This window comes from Osmerus eperlanus, chromosome 17 (genome assembly GCF_963692335.1).
Source record: "Osmerus eperlanus chromosome 17, fOsmEpe2.1, whole genome shotgun sequence".
Lineage (NCBI taxonomy): Eukaryota > Metazoa > Chordata > Actinopteri > Osmeriformes > Osmeridae > Osmerus > Osmerus eperlanus.
In genome coordinates, this window is record NC_085034.1 from 373,978 (window position 1) to 391,730 (window position 17,753).

At 50.9% G+C, this 17,753-nt stretch overlaps 2 protein-coding genes across 3 annotated transcripts; one reads left to right on the top strand and one right to left on the bottom strand.

Moving 5' to 3' along the window:
- Positions 1-2,906: 2,906 nt before the first annotated feature.
- Positions 2,907-9,701, bottom strand: fam3c (FAM3 metabolism regulating signaling molecule C). Of its 2 annotated transcripts, none has more exons than XM_062483551.1 (10): positions 9,598-9,701; positions 9,128-9,170; positions 8,631-8,735; positions 8,326-8,352; positions 7,424-7,550; positions 6,590-6,648; positions 6,299-6,349; positions 5,696-5,780; positions 4,614-4,740; positions 2,907-4,344 (listed from the first exon to the last, which is right to left on the bottom strand). In XM_062483551.1, exons 2-10 carry the CDS (start codon positions 9,141-9,143, stop codon positions 4,255-4,257), a joined length of 687 nt encoding a protein of 228 aa, XP_062339535.1. In that variant the 5' UTR covers positions 9,144-9,170; positions 9,598-9,701; the 3' UTR covers positions 2,907-4,254. The 2 variants fall into 2 exon arrangements, with proteins under 2 accessions (XP_062339535.1, XP_062339534.1); XM_062483550.1 differs by lacking the exon at positions 9,598-9,701 and adding an exon at positions 9,372-9,458.
- A 1,964-nt stretch (positions 9,702-11,665) lies between these two features.
- On the top strand, positions 11,666-17,586 carry rint1 (RAD50 interactor 1). The gene is made up of 13 exons (XM_062483532.1): positions 11,666-11,952; positions 12,173-12,414; positions 12,651-12,824; positions 13,057-13,197; positions 13,457-13,712; positions 13,820-13,930; positions 14,200-14,425; positions 14,575-14,715; positions 14,804-15,003; positions 15,275-15,507; positions 16,527-16,707; positions 16,942-17,060; positions 17,144-17,586. The coding sequence occupies exons 1-13, from the start codon at positions 11,728-11,730 to the stop codon at positions 17,373-17,375; spliced, it is 2,481 nt and encodes an 826-aa protein (XP_062339516.1). The 5' UTR covers positions 11,666-11,727; the 3' UTR covers positions 17,376-17,586.
- The last annotated feature ends 167 nt before the right edge of the window (positions 17,587-17,753 follow it).

A 17,753-nucleotide genomic window follows, 5' to 3' on the forward strand; every position in this document is an offset into this window, starting at 1 on the left:
GAGCTCGGTGTGGAGCTCAGCCAATCAAAGGAGCTCGGTGTGGAGCTCAGCCAATCAAAGGAGCTCGGTGTGGAGCTCAGCCAATCAAAGGAGCTGGAGAGTGTGGCGCCCAGACGTGATTGTGCAGTTCCAAGGGACAGGCTACAGTTGATGCCTTGTTATAAAAACATGCCTTTGCCTGGCTCAACAGGATCTGAGCTTGGCTAAGGACTGAAACAAAACTGGGTAGCTTAATTCAAGTTAGCATGTTGAAGGGTAATTTCATTCTAGTTAGCATCTTGCAGGCTAGTTTGGCTCTAGTTAGCATCTTGCATGATGCAATGCTTGCTTGATCCAGAACCTACTCCAGCGTCCATGGAAAGCCTCATCATTATCTAGTGTACACAGTGCAAACAGAGAGGTATTTACAACCAGGAGATAACCAGGTACTTTCCATTCTTCTGTGTAGACCAGGCCTAGCTGGACCCTGCCCCAGACGACGACCAGACGTGGACCATGGCTGAAAGCGTGAGGTCAGCTGGGGAGAGGGGGTGGGGCTTGGGGAGAGGGGGTGGGGCTTGGGGGAAGGGTTATTGTTTTTGTCATCTATTGTTAAAAGATCTCCACCTCAGTTCAAGTTTTTTTATTGTCAGGTGCAAAGAACAACAAAAGCTCCGACTGGGTACTGAAATTCTTGGGACAAGACAACGCAAAGCAACCTGGCATAACATAACATATAAGTACTAAGAACATACATTACATCTATGATAAGCTAAAATAAAATAATACAATAATAATAATAAACATCCTAATATACAAAATAGTATGCAATATACAATAAACTAGACCTCTAATACACATAATGACCTATACTAACCTTATATACCTATACTAACCTAAGACAAGACCTATACTAACCTAAGAGAAGTGGGGTACAGTTAGTGTGTAATAGTGCAATATTGAGCTGAAAGTGACACTGTGTAAAGTGACTAGTGAGAAATGTATCAATGTAAAGTGACTCTCTCTTCTTCTCTTTCTCCCTCGCTCTATCGCATTCTCTCTCTCTCTGACCCCCCCTCTCAGATAAGGTGGATTGGAAGAGGGGAGAGAGGAGAGAGCGAGCTGAATCATCCAGACAGGGTTTGATACAGGATGGAGAAAACTCAGACCTAACTAACATTGAAGGAACTACATTTACATTTAGTCATTTAGCAGACGCTCTTATCCAGAGCAACTTACAGTAAGTACAGGGACATTCCCCCGAGGCAAGTAGGTTGAAGTGCCTTGCCCAAGGACACGTCATTTTTCACGGCTGGGAATCGAACCGGCAACCTTCTGATTGGTAGCCCGATTCCCTAACCGCTCAGCCATATGACCCCTGAACTATCACTGTCGTTGTCTTCTGATTAAGCGTTTGGGCTGCGACGGCACACACACACACACACATACATATGTACACATACACCAACACACACACAGAACCAGGGTGGTTTCCCTCCCGTCACCTGAGAACTAGAAAAACGTCCTGCTGTATTTCACCTGTCAGTTTTACATCATTATTAACACACACACATATATATATAATACACATGTATGTATACACACACATATACAGTATATACACCTACACATGTATGTATACACCCACACACACACACACACATATATATATAATACACATGTATGTATACACACACATATACAGTATATACACCTACACATGTATGTATACACCCACACACACACACACACACACATAGTGAAAATCCTCCTCCACACAAACCCACACAGAGAGCAGACACACACCTTGTTTACACAAGGTGATTGTGGCTCCTCCCCTCAGCAGAATCACCAGGTGCTTCTACATTCCTATTGGATGCCGGAGGGGAGTGGTGGCGCTACAATATACAAAACAATTCTGAGATCGATGACCTCTACTTGTGACGTCCCGTCAAATGGCCACATCAACTGTCAGTAAGCAGAAACTGTCAGTAAGCATCAACTGTCAGTAAGCATCAACTGTCAGTAAGCAGAAACTGGGCCTGACACTCTTACATTTAGCAGACGCTCTTATCCAGAGTGACTTACTGATATAATTTTTGTTTTACCTTTCAAAAAGTGTTTCCCCCCCCCAATTCTTTTTTATGGAGCCGAGGTGGAGGTGAGGTGGAGAGGTGGAGGTGATGTGGAGAGGTGAGGTGGAGAGGTGGAGAGGTGAGGTGGAGAGGTGAGGAGGTGGAGATGTGAGGTGGAGAGGTGGAGGTGAAGTGGCCTCTAAAGAGTATCGACACTCGGCCCTGAAGCTCTACTGTGAGGAGCATGAATGAGGGGTGGAGGCCTGTGTGTCTGTGTGTGTATGCCTCATCTCCTGTTCCTGTTCCTGGTACCCACAATCCTCTGTGTTCATCTGGTCTTGTGATGCTTGTCTCAGTTTTGCACGTTAATTTGTTTAGCTGCTCGATGTTAGAGCAGCAACATGCCTATGCATACACACACACACACACACACACACACACACACACACAGGGGACTCTGCGGAGGCAGAGAGAGAGGGAAATGGAAATACATTGTCTGTGGGAGGAGGGAGAGGTTTCCCAGCATGCTGTGCGAGTGAGAGATGTGGGTGGTGTTCCTGTCACACAGCTCATGTCAACAAAAACATGAAGCTCAGAAATATAACAATCCACAACATTTCTCTTGTTCACTCACAGTAAGTGCCTGTCCCAGTCACACCCCGTGACACGCTTCCCCCTGCAGGAAGGAGACGGTACGGCATGGAAATAAAATCCAGTTTGAGGGTAATGGAGCCCTCTGTCTTCTGTTGCAGGTATAAGGAGGAAGTAGCAGGGCTTCTCCAGAAAGTAAGCACCCCTCACAGCCTCACCCCTCACGGCCTCTGAGGGGGAAAAGGTCAGTAAACTAATGTCTGTCTTCCAGACAATGTGCTTTATTAATCCCAATAATATAATAAAATTATAATTTACATTTTCAACATTGATATAGTATTACACAACGGCACCAAGAGAGAAAAGGGTTAACGCTCAACAGGTAGAAACAGTTACAGCAGGTAAAGTTGCCGACTTTAAAACAACTCTCTGGAAAGGCACAAGTTGGGGCTGGTTTCATTCCAGAACAAGCCCCCTTCTGTCTCACTCAGCACAGTCATCAGTCAAGAATGTCACCCAGCAGGTTTGAGACCCACCCTATGTCTGCAGGGCAGGTGGAGGAGTAAACAGAGAAGGTGCATCCCGTCAGCCTGGGCCCACTGGACACTGAGACAACCAGACACACACACACACACACACACACACACACACACACACACATCATAGGGTCCTTGGTAGGAAGGCATTTAAGTAAACAGGCTTGATAATGACAAGGTCCAGATAACGACCCGTCATTGAGTACGAGGTCAGAGCCTCCCAGGGCTGGAATGCTTTAATATTGAAGTTCTCTGTTAGTCCCCGTCGTCTGGGAAACCACTGGGAACATGAAGCTGCAGCACGGGGTCAGGGTCTAGATCAGGCCCAGCGGGGGGGGGGGGGGGAGGGGGGCTACCAGGTGAACCAGATGAGCTGGTGTATATATAGTAGTTGCTCTGACGACAGGAAGCAGCTTCAGTCTCTGTGGTGACACTACCAGGACACTTCCAGTCTGCTCTGACAGGTGCAAAGGATTGTGGGTCGTTGGGCTGCCATGGTTACCGTGAGCTACAAAGCTCTGTCTAAAGAGGCTGGAAGACGAGGGTTCCTCTGCACGCACGTACGCACACACACTTCAACAACAAACAAATCCCCTTTACAGATTATTTTAAAAACAAAACACCCACAATAATCTATCAATATACATGATTAAGCCACAAGGAAATCACCAACTACAGCTTTCAAATTTACGATTTCATTATGTCAAACAATCAATGAAATGAATGAAATATAGACCTTCAAAGTGGAATAATTAACCATTTTAAATCTGTTTCCCTCTTCTAAGCCACGCAGAAAATTCACAGTGATTTGGGGTCATTTTGTGAGACCAACACGAGAAGGCTGTCTTCATCCAGGAACACAGAAACATCCGATGACACGTTTGGGGAGCTGCAAAACGAACGGTGAGCTGAAGATCAGAAGCTTGGGGGGGGGGGTATGTTTAATCTCCTGGAGCTCGTAGATGCTCAGAAGACCAGGAATGTCCTCCAGGTGCATCCAGGAAGTGTCGTCAGGCAGGGTGGTGTAGTGACAGAGCGGGGGGATGGGGGGTTAAAGGAGGTTAGTCCTGAGGTTAGTCCTGTCTTTGGGGTATGCAGCCCTCCATCTCCAGAACCTCCGGCCAGCCCTCGTACTTGTTGCTCTCCGCGCTGTTCTTGATGTACTGGAGACACACACACACACATACAAACACACACACACACACACATACAGGGTTACTGTCTGTCTACCTGATCTGATAACCTATTTGTCTGTTCCAACAGGCCAGGTGGACAGCCAGGATACCCAATCTCTCCTCCACAGTGTGTCTGTTACTAGATACACAGTGAGCAGGATGCAGACAAATAGGATCAGGAGTCCAGGTGTGCCAGGTGAGCTGGGCTTGGCTCTCCAGCTGGAGGGACGCTTCCTCAACACTGGTGGGTCAGTTACCTGCTCGAAGGGGCTCTTGGTCTTGATGCCCTTCCCTCCCACGAAGATCCAGTTGTCTCTGAAGCCCAGGATGTTGATGCTTGTACTGCCCAGCTCTGAGATCAGGGCCTTTGCCTCATCATTCAACCTGGTCAGGGTCACATCACGCCACATTTAAGGATAAATATCTGTTCTTTTAGCAGACACTTTTATCCAGACATACAGAGGGTGTGCCTCTTCATCTGCAGTCAAATCCGCTAACCACTGTGGGGTCTCAGGTGAGGGGGGTCTCAGGTGAGGGGGTCTCAGGTGAGGGGGATCTCAGGTGAGGGGGTCTCAGGTGAGGGGGATCTCAGGTGAGGGGGATCTCAGGTGAGGGGGTCTCAGGTGAGGGGGATCTCAGGTGAGGGGGTCTCAGGTGAGGGGGATCTCAGGTGAGGGGGATCTCAGGTGAGGGGGATCTCAGGTGAGGGGGTCTCAGGTGAGGGGGTCTCAGGTGAGGGGGATCTCAGGTGAGGGGGTCTCAGGTGAGGGGGATCTCAGGTGAGGGGGTCTCAGGTGAGGGGGATCTCAGGTGAGGGGGTCTCAGGTGAGGGGGATCTCAGGTGAGGGGGATCTCAGGTGAGGGGGATCTCAGGTGAGGGGGATCTCAGGTGAGGGGGTCTCAGGTGAGGGGGATCTCAGGTGAGGGGGGTCTCAGGTGAGGGGGTCTCAGGTGAGGAAGATCTCAGGTGAGGGGGATCTCAGGTGAGGGGGTCTCAGGTGAGGGGGTCTCAGGTGAGGGGGGTCTCAGGTGAGGGGGTCTCAGGTGAGGGGTCTCAGGTGAGGGGGATCTCAGATGAGGGGGTCTCAGGTGAGGGGGATCTCAGGTGAGGGGGTCTCAGGTGAGGGGGTCTCAGGTGAGGGGGTCTCAGGTGAGGGGGTCTCAGGTGAGGGGGTCTCAGGTGAGGGGGGTCTCAGGTGAGGGGGTCTCAGGTGAGGGGGTCTCAGGTGAGGGGTCTCAGGTGAGGGGGATCTCAGGTGAGGGGGATCTCAGGTGAGGGGGGGTCATGTGTCAGTGTCATGCTGCTGAGCAGGTGTGGAAGGGAGAAAGCAACTCTTACTTTGTGGCTGAATCATCAAACGTGGCCATGAAGACGATGGTTCCCAACTCGATCTCCTTCAGGAGCTTAATGACAGGAGCCACCTCTACAGGGGGACACAGATAACCGTGACACCTCTACAGGGGGACAGATAACCGTGACACCTCTACAGGGGGACAGATAACCGTGACACCTCTACAGGGGGACACAGATAACCGTGACACCTCTACAGGGGGACAGATAACCGTGACACCTCTACAGGGGGACAGATAACCGTGACACCTCTACAGGGGGACACAGATAACCGTGACACCTCTACAGGGGGACACAGATAACCGTGACACCTCTACAGGGGGACACAGATAACCGTGACACCTCTACAGGGGGACACAGATAACCGTGACACCTCTACAGGGGGACACAGATAACCGTGACACCTCTACAGGGGGACACAGATAACCGTGACACCTCTACAGGGGGACAGATAACCGTGACACCTCTACAGGGGGACACAGATAACCGTGACACCTCTACAGGGGGACACAGATAACCGTGACACCTCTACAGGGGGACACAGATAACCGTGACACCTCTACCATACGAGAACAGCAACATAGGTCTCACCTCCGGCCCACAGGTCAAAGAACTCCGTCTTGAGCAGCTGTCCACTCTTCCCTGTAGAGCAGCAGGGTTAGAGACCAGAGACATCAACTCGTACTCACCTGACTAACAACCACTCATAACCATGTGATTAATAACCATGTGATTAATAACCATGTAATTTACTGACAGGTGGGCTGTGGCTGAGTGAGAGCCTCTCTGCCAGGTGAGTGAGTGTGTGTGTAAGTGAGTGTGTGTGTAAGTGTGTAAGTGTGTGTGTGAGAGCTTAATGACTTGTTCTGAGGGGGTTAGTACCGTTCACCAGAGCGATGTTCATCCCTCGTCCCACATTGTTCTTCACTCCACTCATCAGGCTGAGGAACACAAGAAGCAGACAGTCACACAGGACCTAGGAACCAGCCAGTCACACACAGGACCTAGGAACCAGCCAGTCACACAGGACCTAGGAACCAGCCAGTCACACACAGGACCTAGGAACCAGCCAGTCACACACAGGACCTAGGAACCAGCCAGTCACACACAGGACCTAGGAACCAGCCAGTCACACAGGACCTAGGAACCAGCCAGTCACACACAGGACCTAGGAACCAGCCAGTCACACAGGACCTAGGAACCAGCCAGTCACACAGGACCTAGGAACCAGCGAGTCACACACAGGACCTAGGAACCAGCCAGTCACACAGGACCTAGGAACCAGCCAGTCACACACAGGACCTAGGAACCAGCCAGTCACACACAGGACCTAGGAACCAGTCAGTCAGTCCATCTAGAGGATCCAGTCAGTCAGCTAGACAAAGGCTCTGAGGTGTTGCAGTACTGAGTGCAGCAGCAGTGTTGTATGTTCATGGACGATGCAGGCTGTGTGGAGGAGCTGCATGTGCATGTGCTCTTAACTCACTGAGCAGATGAGATCATGTTCTGTAGGTAATAAGACTGGCCTTTAGAAGGACTAGATTCTGCTGTTACACACACTCCTACACACACACCTCATCATGAGGATGTCAATAAATAGCCAGATATGGCACTGTTCAAGGAAATGGAGGTGTGGGAGAGAGGTGTGTATGTTTGCAGTGTGAGGTGTGATTTCAGGGCTGGGTAAGTGTGAGGTGTGATGTCAGGGCTGGGTACATGTTGTCCTCCAGGCAGATCTTGGGTCCCACCACGCTGGCTGCTCCGCTGGCCATCTTGAAGGAGAAGTGGTTGGAGGGACACTGCTTAGACACACCACACTTAAACCTGGCCGGCCTCTGGGTTGCTGTGTAGGACACACACACACACACCTTTACACTAGAACCCTGCTCCTTTTACAACTTTATCAAACACACTAGGTAGTGTTTGATAAACACACTGGTCTAACCCTAACTAGGGTTAGGGTTAGACCAGCCCCCCCTGAGCACCCAGGGTCAGGGTTAGGGTTAGACCAGCCCCCCCTGAGCACCCAGGAGGGTCATCACACAGGAAACATGGACACGGTCAGACACCAACCAGGACTGCCCACAGGAGGAGTCACATTGTACAGACGTGGGAGGATTACTATGTTTTACTTATCTATCATACATTGTTTATAAGAATGTGAGTTGACACTGGAGTAAGATTATTTACGTAGAAATTTAGACCCATCTAGGATTGAGATTAGACTGCTGGGAAACAGCGTAGAGCAGCTTGGCGAGTCCATTGATTTGCATGAGAAGAGATCTGTACTTACACTGTGAGAAGAGATCTGTACTTACACTGTGAGAAGAGATCTGTACTTACACTGTGAGAAGAGATCTGTACTTACACTGTGAGAAGAGATCTGTACTTACACTGTGAGAAGAGATCTGTACTTACACTGTGAGAAGAGATCTGTACTTACACTGTGAGAAGAGATCTGTACTTACACTGTGAGAAGAGATCTGTACTTACACTGTGAGAAGAGATCTGTACTTACACTGTGAGAAGAGATCTGTACTTACACTGTGAGAAGAGATCTGTACTTACACTGTGAGAAGAGATCTGTACTTACACTGTGAGAAGAGATCTGTACTTACACTGTTCCTCCGCTGACATGGATCTGGCTGAGGGGAGGAACACACACACACATCAGACACACGTCAGCTGATCCTCCCAATGAATGATCCTGCTATTCACCTAATATGGTTAAATTAGCTCAATTCAACCCACAAACTCACAATTTAGTCAGGCCTAGTCTTCAGTGTGGTTAAAGGCGTAGTGTTGAACACTTAAGGCTAGACTAACACTCAGGTGCAAACTCTGGTTTCTGACCCGTTATTTGAAGTTCTGTCCTGTAAGAGGATGAGCCGGACCTGCATCACGGACTGCCCTGCACACTCACCGAACATGTTCCCCAAATTGAAGTCCATGTTGATTTCTAGCAGCTCAAAGGCCAGAAATACAGCCAGGATGAACACTGAAACCACGGCGACCAGCTTCAAGATGCCTGACAAAAACAGGATGCACATAATCCGGAAGACAGACATAAAATAGAAAGGTCTATCAAGTCATTTTTAAAGATAGATTAACAAGTAATGTATTGGCGGCAGGTGACAAATGAGTATGGATGTGTTAGTCTAAACAGGAAACAGCATGAGGAAGTTAACTACATACATACACACAAGGAAACGAAATAAGGAAATACGAGTTTCAAGAATTGTAGTGACAGGTGACAAAGGAGTATGGATGTGTTAAGACAAATAATACAGTAGAATAACACAGACACACCGATATAAGCCCAGCTAACCGTCCGTCCATGCATGACCGGACACGGAAACATTCTAGCAGCATGGGGTAACATGTCGGCGCCACTGATTTGAGACAAAATGCTAAACTTACCACCCGCTCGAACCATGACGTATTTAGTGTTCAGTAGGCGACCCTGGGGGCAAACACATCGCTGCTGTCAGTAACGGAATCAGCTATAGAGGCTAGTGAAAGGGCAAACTGCGACTGTAGCCACGCAAGAGACTTCGCTAGCGGGACAACTCGGTCCCTTCATTTCACCATAGTAATTCAAGTAACAGTTATGCCTAGCTATCAAACATCCAGAAACAACGTGTCTAGCAGCAAGGATTCTAACCAAGAGAACCGTCATGGAGTAACTTGATCTGCGGTGTCTTGCTGTAACTATGTACAGTGGCAGGTTAGCTCGTCAGCTAACATGAGCTGAACGACCAAACAAGGTGGCTACGTTTGAAAACAGACTAAACCTAGGACAGAAAATCCACGCGTTACATTTAACTTACCCTCAAAAAAAATAAAACGCAAGTAAGCTAAGTTGTGCGTTTCTCTGCTCATGTGCTTACCTGTTAAACACCGCTGTAGGCTCCCGGTCCCCGTACCGCCCGGCTAGCATCTGTTCTGGCACACGGCACGCCTTCTCGCTCCCACGTGAGCGCTGTGGTCGAATGTCATAGGCTGACAGTTTTTTTTCACAACAATAATTTCACAATAATAGTCAAAGAATGTCTATTAACTAAGTATATTTACTTAGAATTATACATGGTTTTGTCGAACCAGTCGAACTGGATGCTGTCGCTAGGGGGGGTGGGGGAGGAACCAGTATAACTGACAAAAAAGGAGAAAGGATGGGAACTGATTTTGAGAGGGAGAGATAAAGACTCATCTCTCTCTTTATTAAGTGGAATTACTTAGAAAAACAGGTCAAACAGATCAGACCAGTTACAAGGTCAGTCCACCTATGGAGTGAAGAGAGCGTGGCGACCCTCCAGGACTGTTTTGACACCACTGACTGGCTGATGTTTAGAGAGGCAGCAGATGGGGACATAAACCAATACACGGACACTGTTTCCAGATACACTCAACACTGCATTGATAACATTACAGACTACAAAGGGAGAGGCTACAGTGAGACCCAGTCCTCTGTCCTATTGCCAGACGAGCTGAATACCCTCTACGCTCGCTTTGAGAGAGACAGTGCCCCCCTGCAGTGGAGCTACCTGAAGGCCTAGCCATTGGTGTGCCTACACTAACTGTAGCTGAGGTGAGAAACTGCTTAAAAAAGATCAACCCTTGCACAGCACCTGGCCCAGATGGCATATCAGGTAGGGCCCTCAGGGCCTGCAGTTTGCATACCGGTCCAACAGGTCTACAGACGATGCCATCGCTTTGACAATGCACACACTGCTCTCCCAGACAAAGGGAATACAGTACCAGTCCTAGCACATTTGGCGCCTTAGGCAAGATTCATCAAGAGCACCCCCCCCCCCCCTTGGGGTGCCGCCCACCCAACATGGACATATGACGTGGCGCGGTTGGCGCCCTCTGCTGGTAGTGTGGGAGGGTTAGGTAATGGATGCACTTGGGAAAATGCCTCCCCCCTCTTCATGCCGCCCTAGGCGGCTGCCTATGTCGCCTGTAGGAAGGACCGGCCCTGCGTATGTGAGGATGCTGTTCATTGACTACAGCTCAGCATTCAATACCATCATCCCCTCCAGACTCATCTCCAAGCTTGTGGACCTGGGACTAAGCACCTCCCTATGCAAGTGGATCTTCAACTTCCTGACGGGAAGGCTGCAGGTGGTGAGAATCGGCAACCGCACCTCATCCACACTGATCACCAACACAGGCCCCCCAAAGGCTGGCTGCATCACAGTGTGGTATGGGAGCTGCACAGACAGGGATCCCAAGGCCCTATGTAGTGTGGTCCGTTCTGCTGAGTTCATCATTGGCAGGAAGCTCCCAGCCCTACAGGACACCTACCACACATGATGCCTCAGGAAAGCTGGCAGGATTCTAAGAGACTGTTCCCACCCATCCTTCAGTCTCTTTATCCCGTTGCCTTCTGGCAGGCGCTACCGAAGCATTCGGTCTCACACTAGCAGACTGGACAATAGTTTCTATCCAAGGGCCAGCAGGCTTCTGAATGGACACTGATATGGACATTGATACATTTCTCACTGGTCACTTTACACACTGACACTTTCAGTTACTGGTTGCACTATCAGCAATACTGCACTAATTGTACCCCATTGTCTCTAGGTTAGTATAGGTTTATAAGGTTAGTATAGGTTATAATGTGTATTAGAGGTTTAGTATACTGTACTGTATATTGTATATTATTTTGTATATTTAGGAGGTTTATTATATTTTAGCTTATAACATAGATGTAATCTATGTTAAACGGAATACTTATATGTTATGTTATGCCAGGTTGCTTTGCGTTGTCTTGTCCCAAGAATTTCAGTGCCAAGTCTGACCCTGTGTTGTTCTGTGCATCTGACAATAAAAGACTTGAACTTGAAAAATACTCGACGAAAACGGTGACTTACGTGTACAGATAGGTTCTGTACAGCGTTCTTTCGGCACTTTGCTTCTGTAATGGATATCATTGCCGCTAGAGGGCGACCCACCATAAACCCTGTAGAAGGTGCGCGTGTTGACAGTGTTGACGTGGAGAGGCCGAGAGAAGAAACATGGCGGCGCCCGGGGAAGAATTATCAAACGGTGCCAGTGATGACCAGTCAAGCCCTGTTTCAACCAACGATGAAGATTCAAAATCGGGTTTGGGGGACGGAGAACTACCGGACTACGTTATTGACTTCATGGAGAAAGAAATCGGCGGGGATCTAAAATCACTGAAGAAAGTAAAAGGTGTTTTGGAGAAACTGACAGCCGAAAACAAGCTGTTGGAGGAACAGGTATGAGTGACTCATAGGGTCACTGGTAGGTGGTTACTGAAGATACATCTCTGTTTGACTAACTTCAAACATCCTCTCTGTGTTTCTGGATTAATGTAACCGCCACACCGGGAAGCCTGAAAGATAAACGATTAGCTAGCTAGCCTCCACTAGCTAAGGTTACTGGCCCTTTTAGTCCTAAAGTACGAGCGTTCTTCCTGAAAGTATGTCTCGTGTCCAGGTGCTGACGGTGTCCAGCTCGGTCCCGTTACGAGTCTCCACTGCGCTGTCCGCCGCCGAGGAGGCGCGCGTTTCCCTGGACGCTGTGCTCCAGCGTGAGCGGAGCCTGTCCAACACGCTCCAGCAGCAGCTGCAGCTCGCGCAGCCGTTAGCTGACAGCCTGAGCCAGGCCCTGGGCCGGATGGACACAGTGGAGAGATACATGCGGTACCTGCAGGTCCTTCGCCGCATTGACGAGCTCAGGTAGGAGGGCGGATAGAGGCTGGTTATCCAGGCAGCTGTCTTGTACCCCTGTACTAGACAACAGCCTAGACTACTACTCATACCGGCTGGGCTTGACATTACTGGGTGAACCTGTAACTATAATGCTTATAGCTGGCTATGACTAACACATCCATCTCTCTGTCTCTCTCTTCACCTCTCCCTCTCCCTGTCTCTCTCTCTCCACCTCTCCCTCTCTCTGTCCCCCCCCCCCCTAGCGACAGCATCCAGCAGTGTGTGATGACCAGCAGCACGTGGGAGGCGGTGGGGGCAGTGGGCCGGCTGGCCAGCCTGGACCTGCAGCTTCAGGCGTCCGGCTGCTTCCACCTGCAGGCTTTCACCAGAGACACCCTGCGCTTCTGGCACAAGATCCTGAAGGACAGGCTCACCAGGTGGGGGGAGGGGGGGGGGGAGATGGAGAGAAGGATGGAGTAAAGGGTGGGTTGGTGTAGTAGAAGAGTAGATGTAGACCCTGTGATGAGGGAGCACAGAGACATGATCCTGCTGAAGTGTCTCTCAGCTTCTCTCATGCACTTTGGTGATAAGACTTGTGGAAAGATTAGACAGACAGTTTGTTAAGTAAGTCTGCTAGTCTGACCTGTCCTCTTCTTCTGTGGCGTGCAGTGACTTTGAGGAGGTTCTGACTCAGCTGCAATGGCCGCTGCTGTCCCCTCCCAGCCAGACTCTAGCGCCCCCTGCCAACGCCCCGGAGATCAGCAGCCAGCTGGAGCTGCTGGTGTCCCAGCTGCTGGCCCTGCAGACCTCGTATCCTACACACACACACACACACACACTGACACACACACACTGACACACCCACACTGACACACACACACTCATACACACTGACAAACACTCACACTGATGCACACACTCATACACACTCACACTGATAGACACACACACACTCATACACACTGATGCACACACATCTCTGATAAATGTGTCATATCTTCCTGTACTCGCCCATGACATCATCAGTCTGAGACAACCCCCTGGTGTGTTCCTTTAACCCGTCCCTCAGTGATGACCTCACCACAGAGAAGACTCCGCCTACTCGCCCTGGCTCGGCCCCTCCCCTCTCCCCCCCACCAGCCCAACCCCTCTCTCAGGCAGCCCAGCCCCCCTCCTCTCAAACCCCCCTCCTCCCCTCTCAAGCCCCGCCCCTCTCCCAAGAAGCCCCACCTCTCTCCCTGCCCATCCAGATCATGCTGGTTCCTCTCATGAAGAGGTTCAGGTACCACTTCACAGGAAACCGCCAGACCAACTGTCTGAGCAAGGTGAGAAAACACACACACATGTATACACACATGTACACACACACACACACACTCATGCACACGCACACATCCTCCTGTTCATACCGTATTGTCTGTGTCCCTGGCAGCCGGAGTGGTACCTGACGCAGGTGTTGACGTGGGTGGGGAACAGCTCCACCTTCCTGGAGGAGAAGATCCAGCCCATCCTGGACCGCGCTGCAGCCCGCGTCAACGCCAAGGTCAGGGGGCGGGTTTGGGTGTGTCTGGACAGGACTGTGGATCAATGTTCAGAGTATGTATTATAGTAGCTTAGCGTAGGATAGTTTTGCGTAGCGCAGGATAGTTTAATGTAGCGCAGGATAGTTTAGCATAGCGCAGGATAGTTTAGCGTAGCGCGGGATAGTTTAGCGTAGCGCAGGATAGTTTAGCGTAGCTTATCCTGGCACAGCGTGGCACGTTCGACCCTCAGTGGGCTGAGGGCTGATGCAGTGCGTCCTCCGGCCCCTAGGTGGAGCTGTGCCGGGGTCTGCTGGGCCTGCTGCAGGAGAAGCTCTCGCTGGACGCCTCGCGCCTGCTGGCCGACGACACGCTCTTCTGCCACCTGGTGGACGAGATGCTGCAGTTTGAGAAGGAGCTGCGGGGGCCGCTGGCGTACCCCCCCGCCCTGCCCGGGGTGCTGGGGGTGCTGCTGGAGGACAGCGTCCTCAACAAGTGGCTCTCTGTGGAGAGGAAGAGTGAGTCTGTGTGTGTGTGTGTTAAGAATCTTACATAACTGTGTGTGTGCGCATTCATATGTATGTTTGTGTGTAAATATGTGCGAAACCGTCTGACATAACTGTGTGTGTGCGATGACGTGTGTGTGTGATGACACGTGTGTGTGCAGTGGCGGTGGAGAAGGTGGACACCATGCTGTCAGCAGATGGGGCGTGGTCGTCCCAGTACAGAGACATCAGTGACATGGACGACATGACCCTAACCCCAGACTGTGCTGAGACCTTCATGACCCTGCTGCTGGTCATCACTGGTACCTCTCTACCTCCCTCCCTCTCTCTCTCTCTCTCCACCTCCCTCTGGTCTCTCTCTCATTCTCTATTCTCTGTCTCTCCAACCAGAGCGGTACCGGCCGCTGCCCTGCCAACAGGCCCAGCTCAGATTCCTGGCTCTGCAGAGGGAGCTGGTGGACGACTTCCGCATCCGTCTGACCCAGGTGATGAAGGAGGAGTCCCGCTGGGCTCTGGGCCCGCGCTACGGAGCCATCCTCAATGCCGTCAACTACATCTCCACCGTGCTGGCGGACTGGGGGGACAACCTGGTAGGAGGGGGGCTGGGGGGACAACCTGGTAGGAGGGGGGCTGGGGGGACAACCTGGTAGGAGGGGGGCTGGGGGGACAACCTGGTAGGAGGGGGGCTGGGGGGACAACCTGGTAGGAGGGGGGCTGGGGGGACAACCTGGTAGGAGGGGGGCTGGGGGGTTGGGGGGAGAGAGGGGTACATTTACTAGTTTATTGTCACATCCACATATATAGGAGTAATGTGCCATGAGATGCTTGTCATTCTCCAACATTAAGATGTACCCCCTCCAGTTTTTCCTGCAGCTGCAGCAGGCGGCGGTCTCCCTGGGGGAGGAGGGGACACTGGGGGGGCCCGGGGGGGCGCTGGGGCCCCTGGAGCTGGGTAGGCTGGCCTCCCTGGAGGGCTCCCTGTTCGAGGGACTGGAGGCCCTACTGGAGAGGCTGAGAGCAGACATGTTGGGCCGCCTGCTGGAGGCTGTGCTGAGGGATGTCAAGGAACACGCCCAGCCTTACTGCAGGGAGAGGTACACACACACACACACACACACACACACACACACACACACACACACACACACACACACACACACACACACACACCAGCCTTACTGCAGGGAGAGGTACACACACACACACACACACACACACCAGCCTTACTGCAGGGAGAGGTACACACACACACACACACACACACACACACACACACACACACACCAGCCTTACTGCAGGGAGAGGTACACACACACACACACACACACACACACACACCAGCCTTACTGCAGGGAGAGGTACACACACACACACACACACACACACCAGCCTTACTGCAGGGAGAGGTACACACACACACACACACACACACACCAGCCTTACTGCAGGGAGAGGTACACACACACACATACAAAGTTGGCAAAATTACACACATCCTTCACTTTGATATTTGTGTAAAAAATGAAAGTAAAAAGTTACCAGAAAATTGCCGTGACTACAGTACGTCCCATCTCTGCCCTTTGGTCATTTCCCCCAAAACACACCAGCTAACCCCTTTGGTCATTTCATCCAAAACACACCAGCTAACCCCTTTGGTCATTTCCCCCAAAACACACATGCTAACCCCTTTGGTCATTTCATCCAAAACACACATGCTAACCCCTTTGGTCATTTCCCCCAAAACACACATGCTAACTCCTTTGGAAATTTCGCCCAAAACACACCAGCTAACCCCTTTGGTCATTTCATCCAAAACACACCAGCTAACCCCTTTGGTCATTTCCCCCAAAACACACATGCTAACCCCTTTGGAAATTTCATCCAAAACACATACGCTAACCCCTTTGGTAATTTCATACAAAACACACCAGCTAACCCCTTTGGAAATTTAATCCAAAACACACACACTAACCCCTTTGGTAATTTTCCCCAAAACACACCAGCTAACCCCTTTGGCCCACACACATACAGGTACACACACACGTACAGGTACACACACACATACAGGTACACACACACACGTACACACATTAATCAGCACTCGTCCCCTCAGGTGGCTGTCCCTGCCCTCGCAGAGCGACCAGGCCACCATGTCTCTCTCCAGCTCTGCCTGTCCCATGATGCTCTGCCTGAGAGACCACCTGCTGAGCCTGCAGGGGGCGCTGTGCCCGCCCCTCTTCCAGAGCGCCTGGCAGGGATTGGCCGAGAGGCTCGACCACTTTCTCTACCAGGACGTGAGTCACTCATAGCCTGCCCACCTTTCCCACAACCCACTCTGATTGGTGGTTGGTGACGCTATCTATATGAACAGTGTATACTGTGTGTTTATTGGTGACATTATTTTCATTTAGCATTTAGACACTTTTATCCAAAGCAACATACATTTCCTGTGTGTAGTGACTATGCCCTGCCCCCAAGTCATCCTCTATAACCACTTCCTGTGTGTAGTGACTATGCCCTGCCCCCAGGTCATCCTCTATAACCACTTCAACGAGGGCGGAGCTGCACAGTTGCAGTTTGACATGACGAGGAACCTGTTCCCTCTGTTCGGACACTACTGCAAGAGACCGGAGAACTTCTTTAAACAGTCAGTCTGTGTGTTGGAGGAAGGCAAATAATAAATGAGCTTACTTTCTCTCCTTAATCTCTGTCTACCTTCCCCCCCCACAGTGTGAAGGAGGCGTGCATCATCCTGTGTCTGGGCGTTGGCTCCGCCCTCCTGCTCAGGGATGTCCTGCGACAGGCTGCCCAGCAGGAAGAGGAGGAGCCTGAAGGGGCGGGGCTTGTTGATGGACAGGCGGCGTCTCCAGTGGCAGCACTGAACGAGCTGGGCGTGTTCCGCTTGGCGCCAGGTGACGTCCTCATCCTGCTGGGCCTGAGAGCCTCCTGGCCCGGCCAATGACACGCCACTTAGGACCGGGACGGCCAATAGGAATGACCCACACTGGACCACACTGACCAATCACAGCGCAGACGTACTAGCCTGATCATGGCCTGGTGTTTTCCCTGATGGACCTGTCCCTCCAGGGCCAGACAGGCTGCTCAGCCAGGAGAGAGATATGGTCTACTAGCTTACTTTGTGACTATGCATTAATGAAAGCTGTTAATTTAAACCATGTTGTCGTGATTGTCCCAGCACCTGTGTGTGTGTGCGCGTGAGTTTGTGTGTGTGAGGGTCTGGAGAGAGCTGGGGAGGAGGAGACCGCTGTTTTAAGCTGTCAGACATGTTGGATGTAGTCTTGATCCCTGAAACACTACGCTCGTAAAGAAGGACAACAAC

Bases quoted from the DNA above. Each gene is read 5' to 3' on its own strand.
- fam3c (XM_062483550.1), bottom strand. The intron at 5,781-6,298 runs GTGAGACCTATG...GTCCCCCTGTAG, and splicing joins CTTTGACCTGTGGGCCGGAG to AGGTGGCTCCTGTCATTAAG. The intron at 4,741-5,695 runs GTAAGAGTTGCT...GACCCTGACCAG, and splicing joins TTTGATGATTCAGCCACAAA to GTTGAATGATGAGGCAAAGG.
- rint1 (XM_062483532.1), top strand. From the start codon at position 11,728: ATGGCGGCGCCCGGGGAAGAATTATCAAACGGTGCCAGTGATGACCAG. The intron at 13,713-13,819 runs GTGAGAAAACAC...TGTCCCTGGCAG, and splicing joins AGACCAACTGTCTGAGCAAG to CCGGAGTGGTACCTGACGCA. The intron at 17,061-17,143 runs GTCAGTCTGTGT...CCCCCCCCACAG, and splicing joins CCGGAGAACTTCTTTAAACA to TGTGAAGGAGGCGTGCATCA.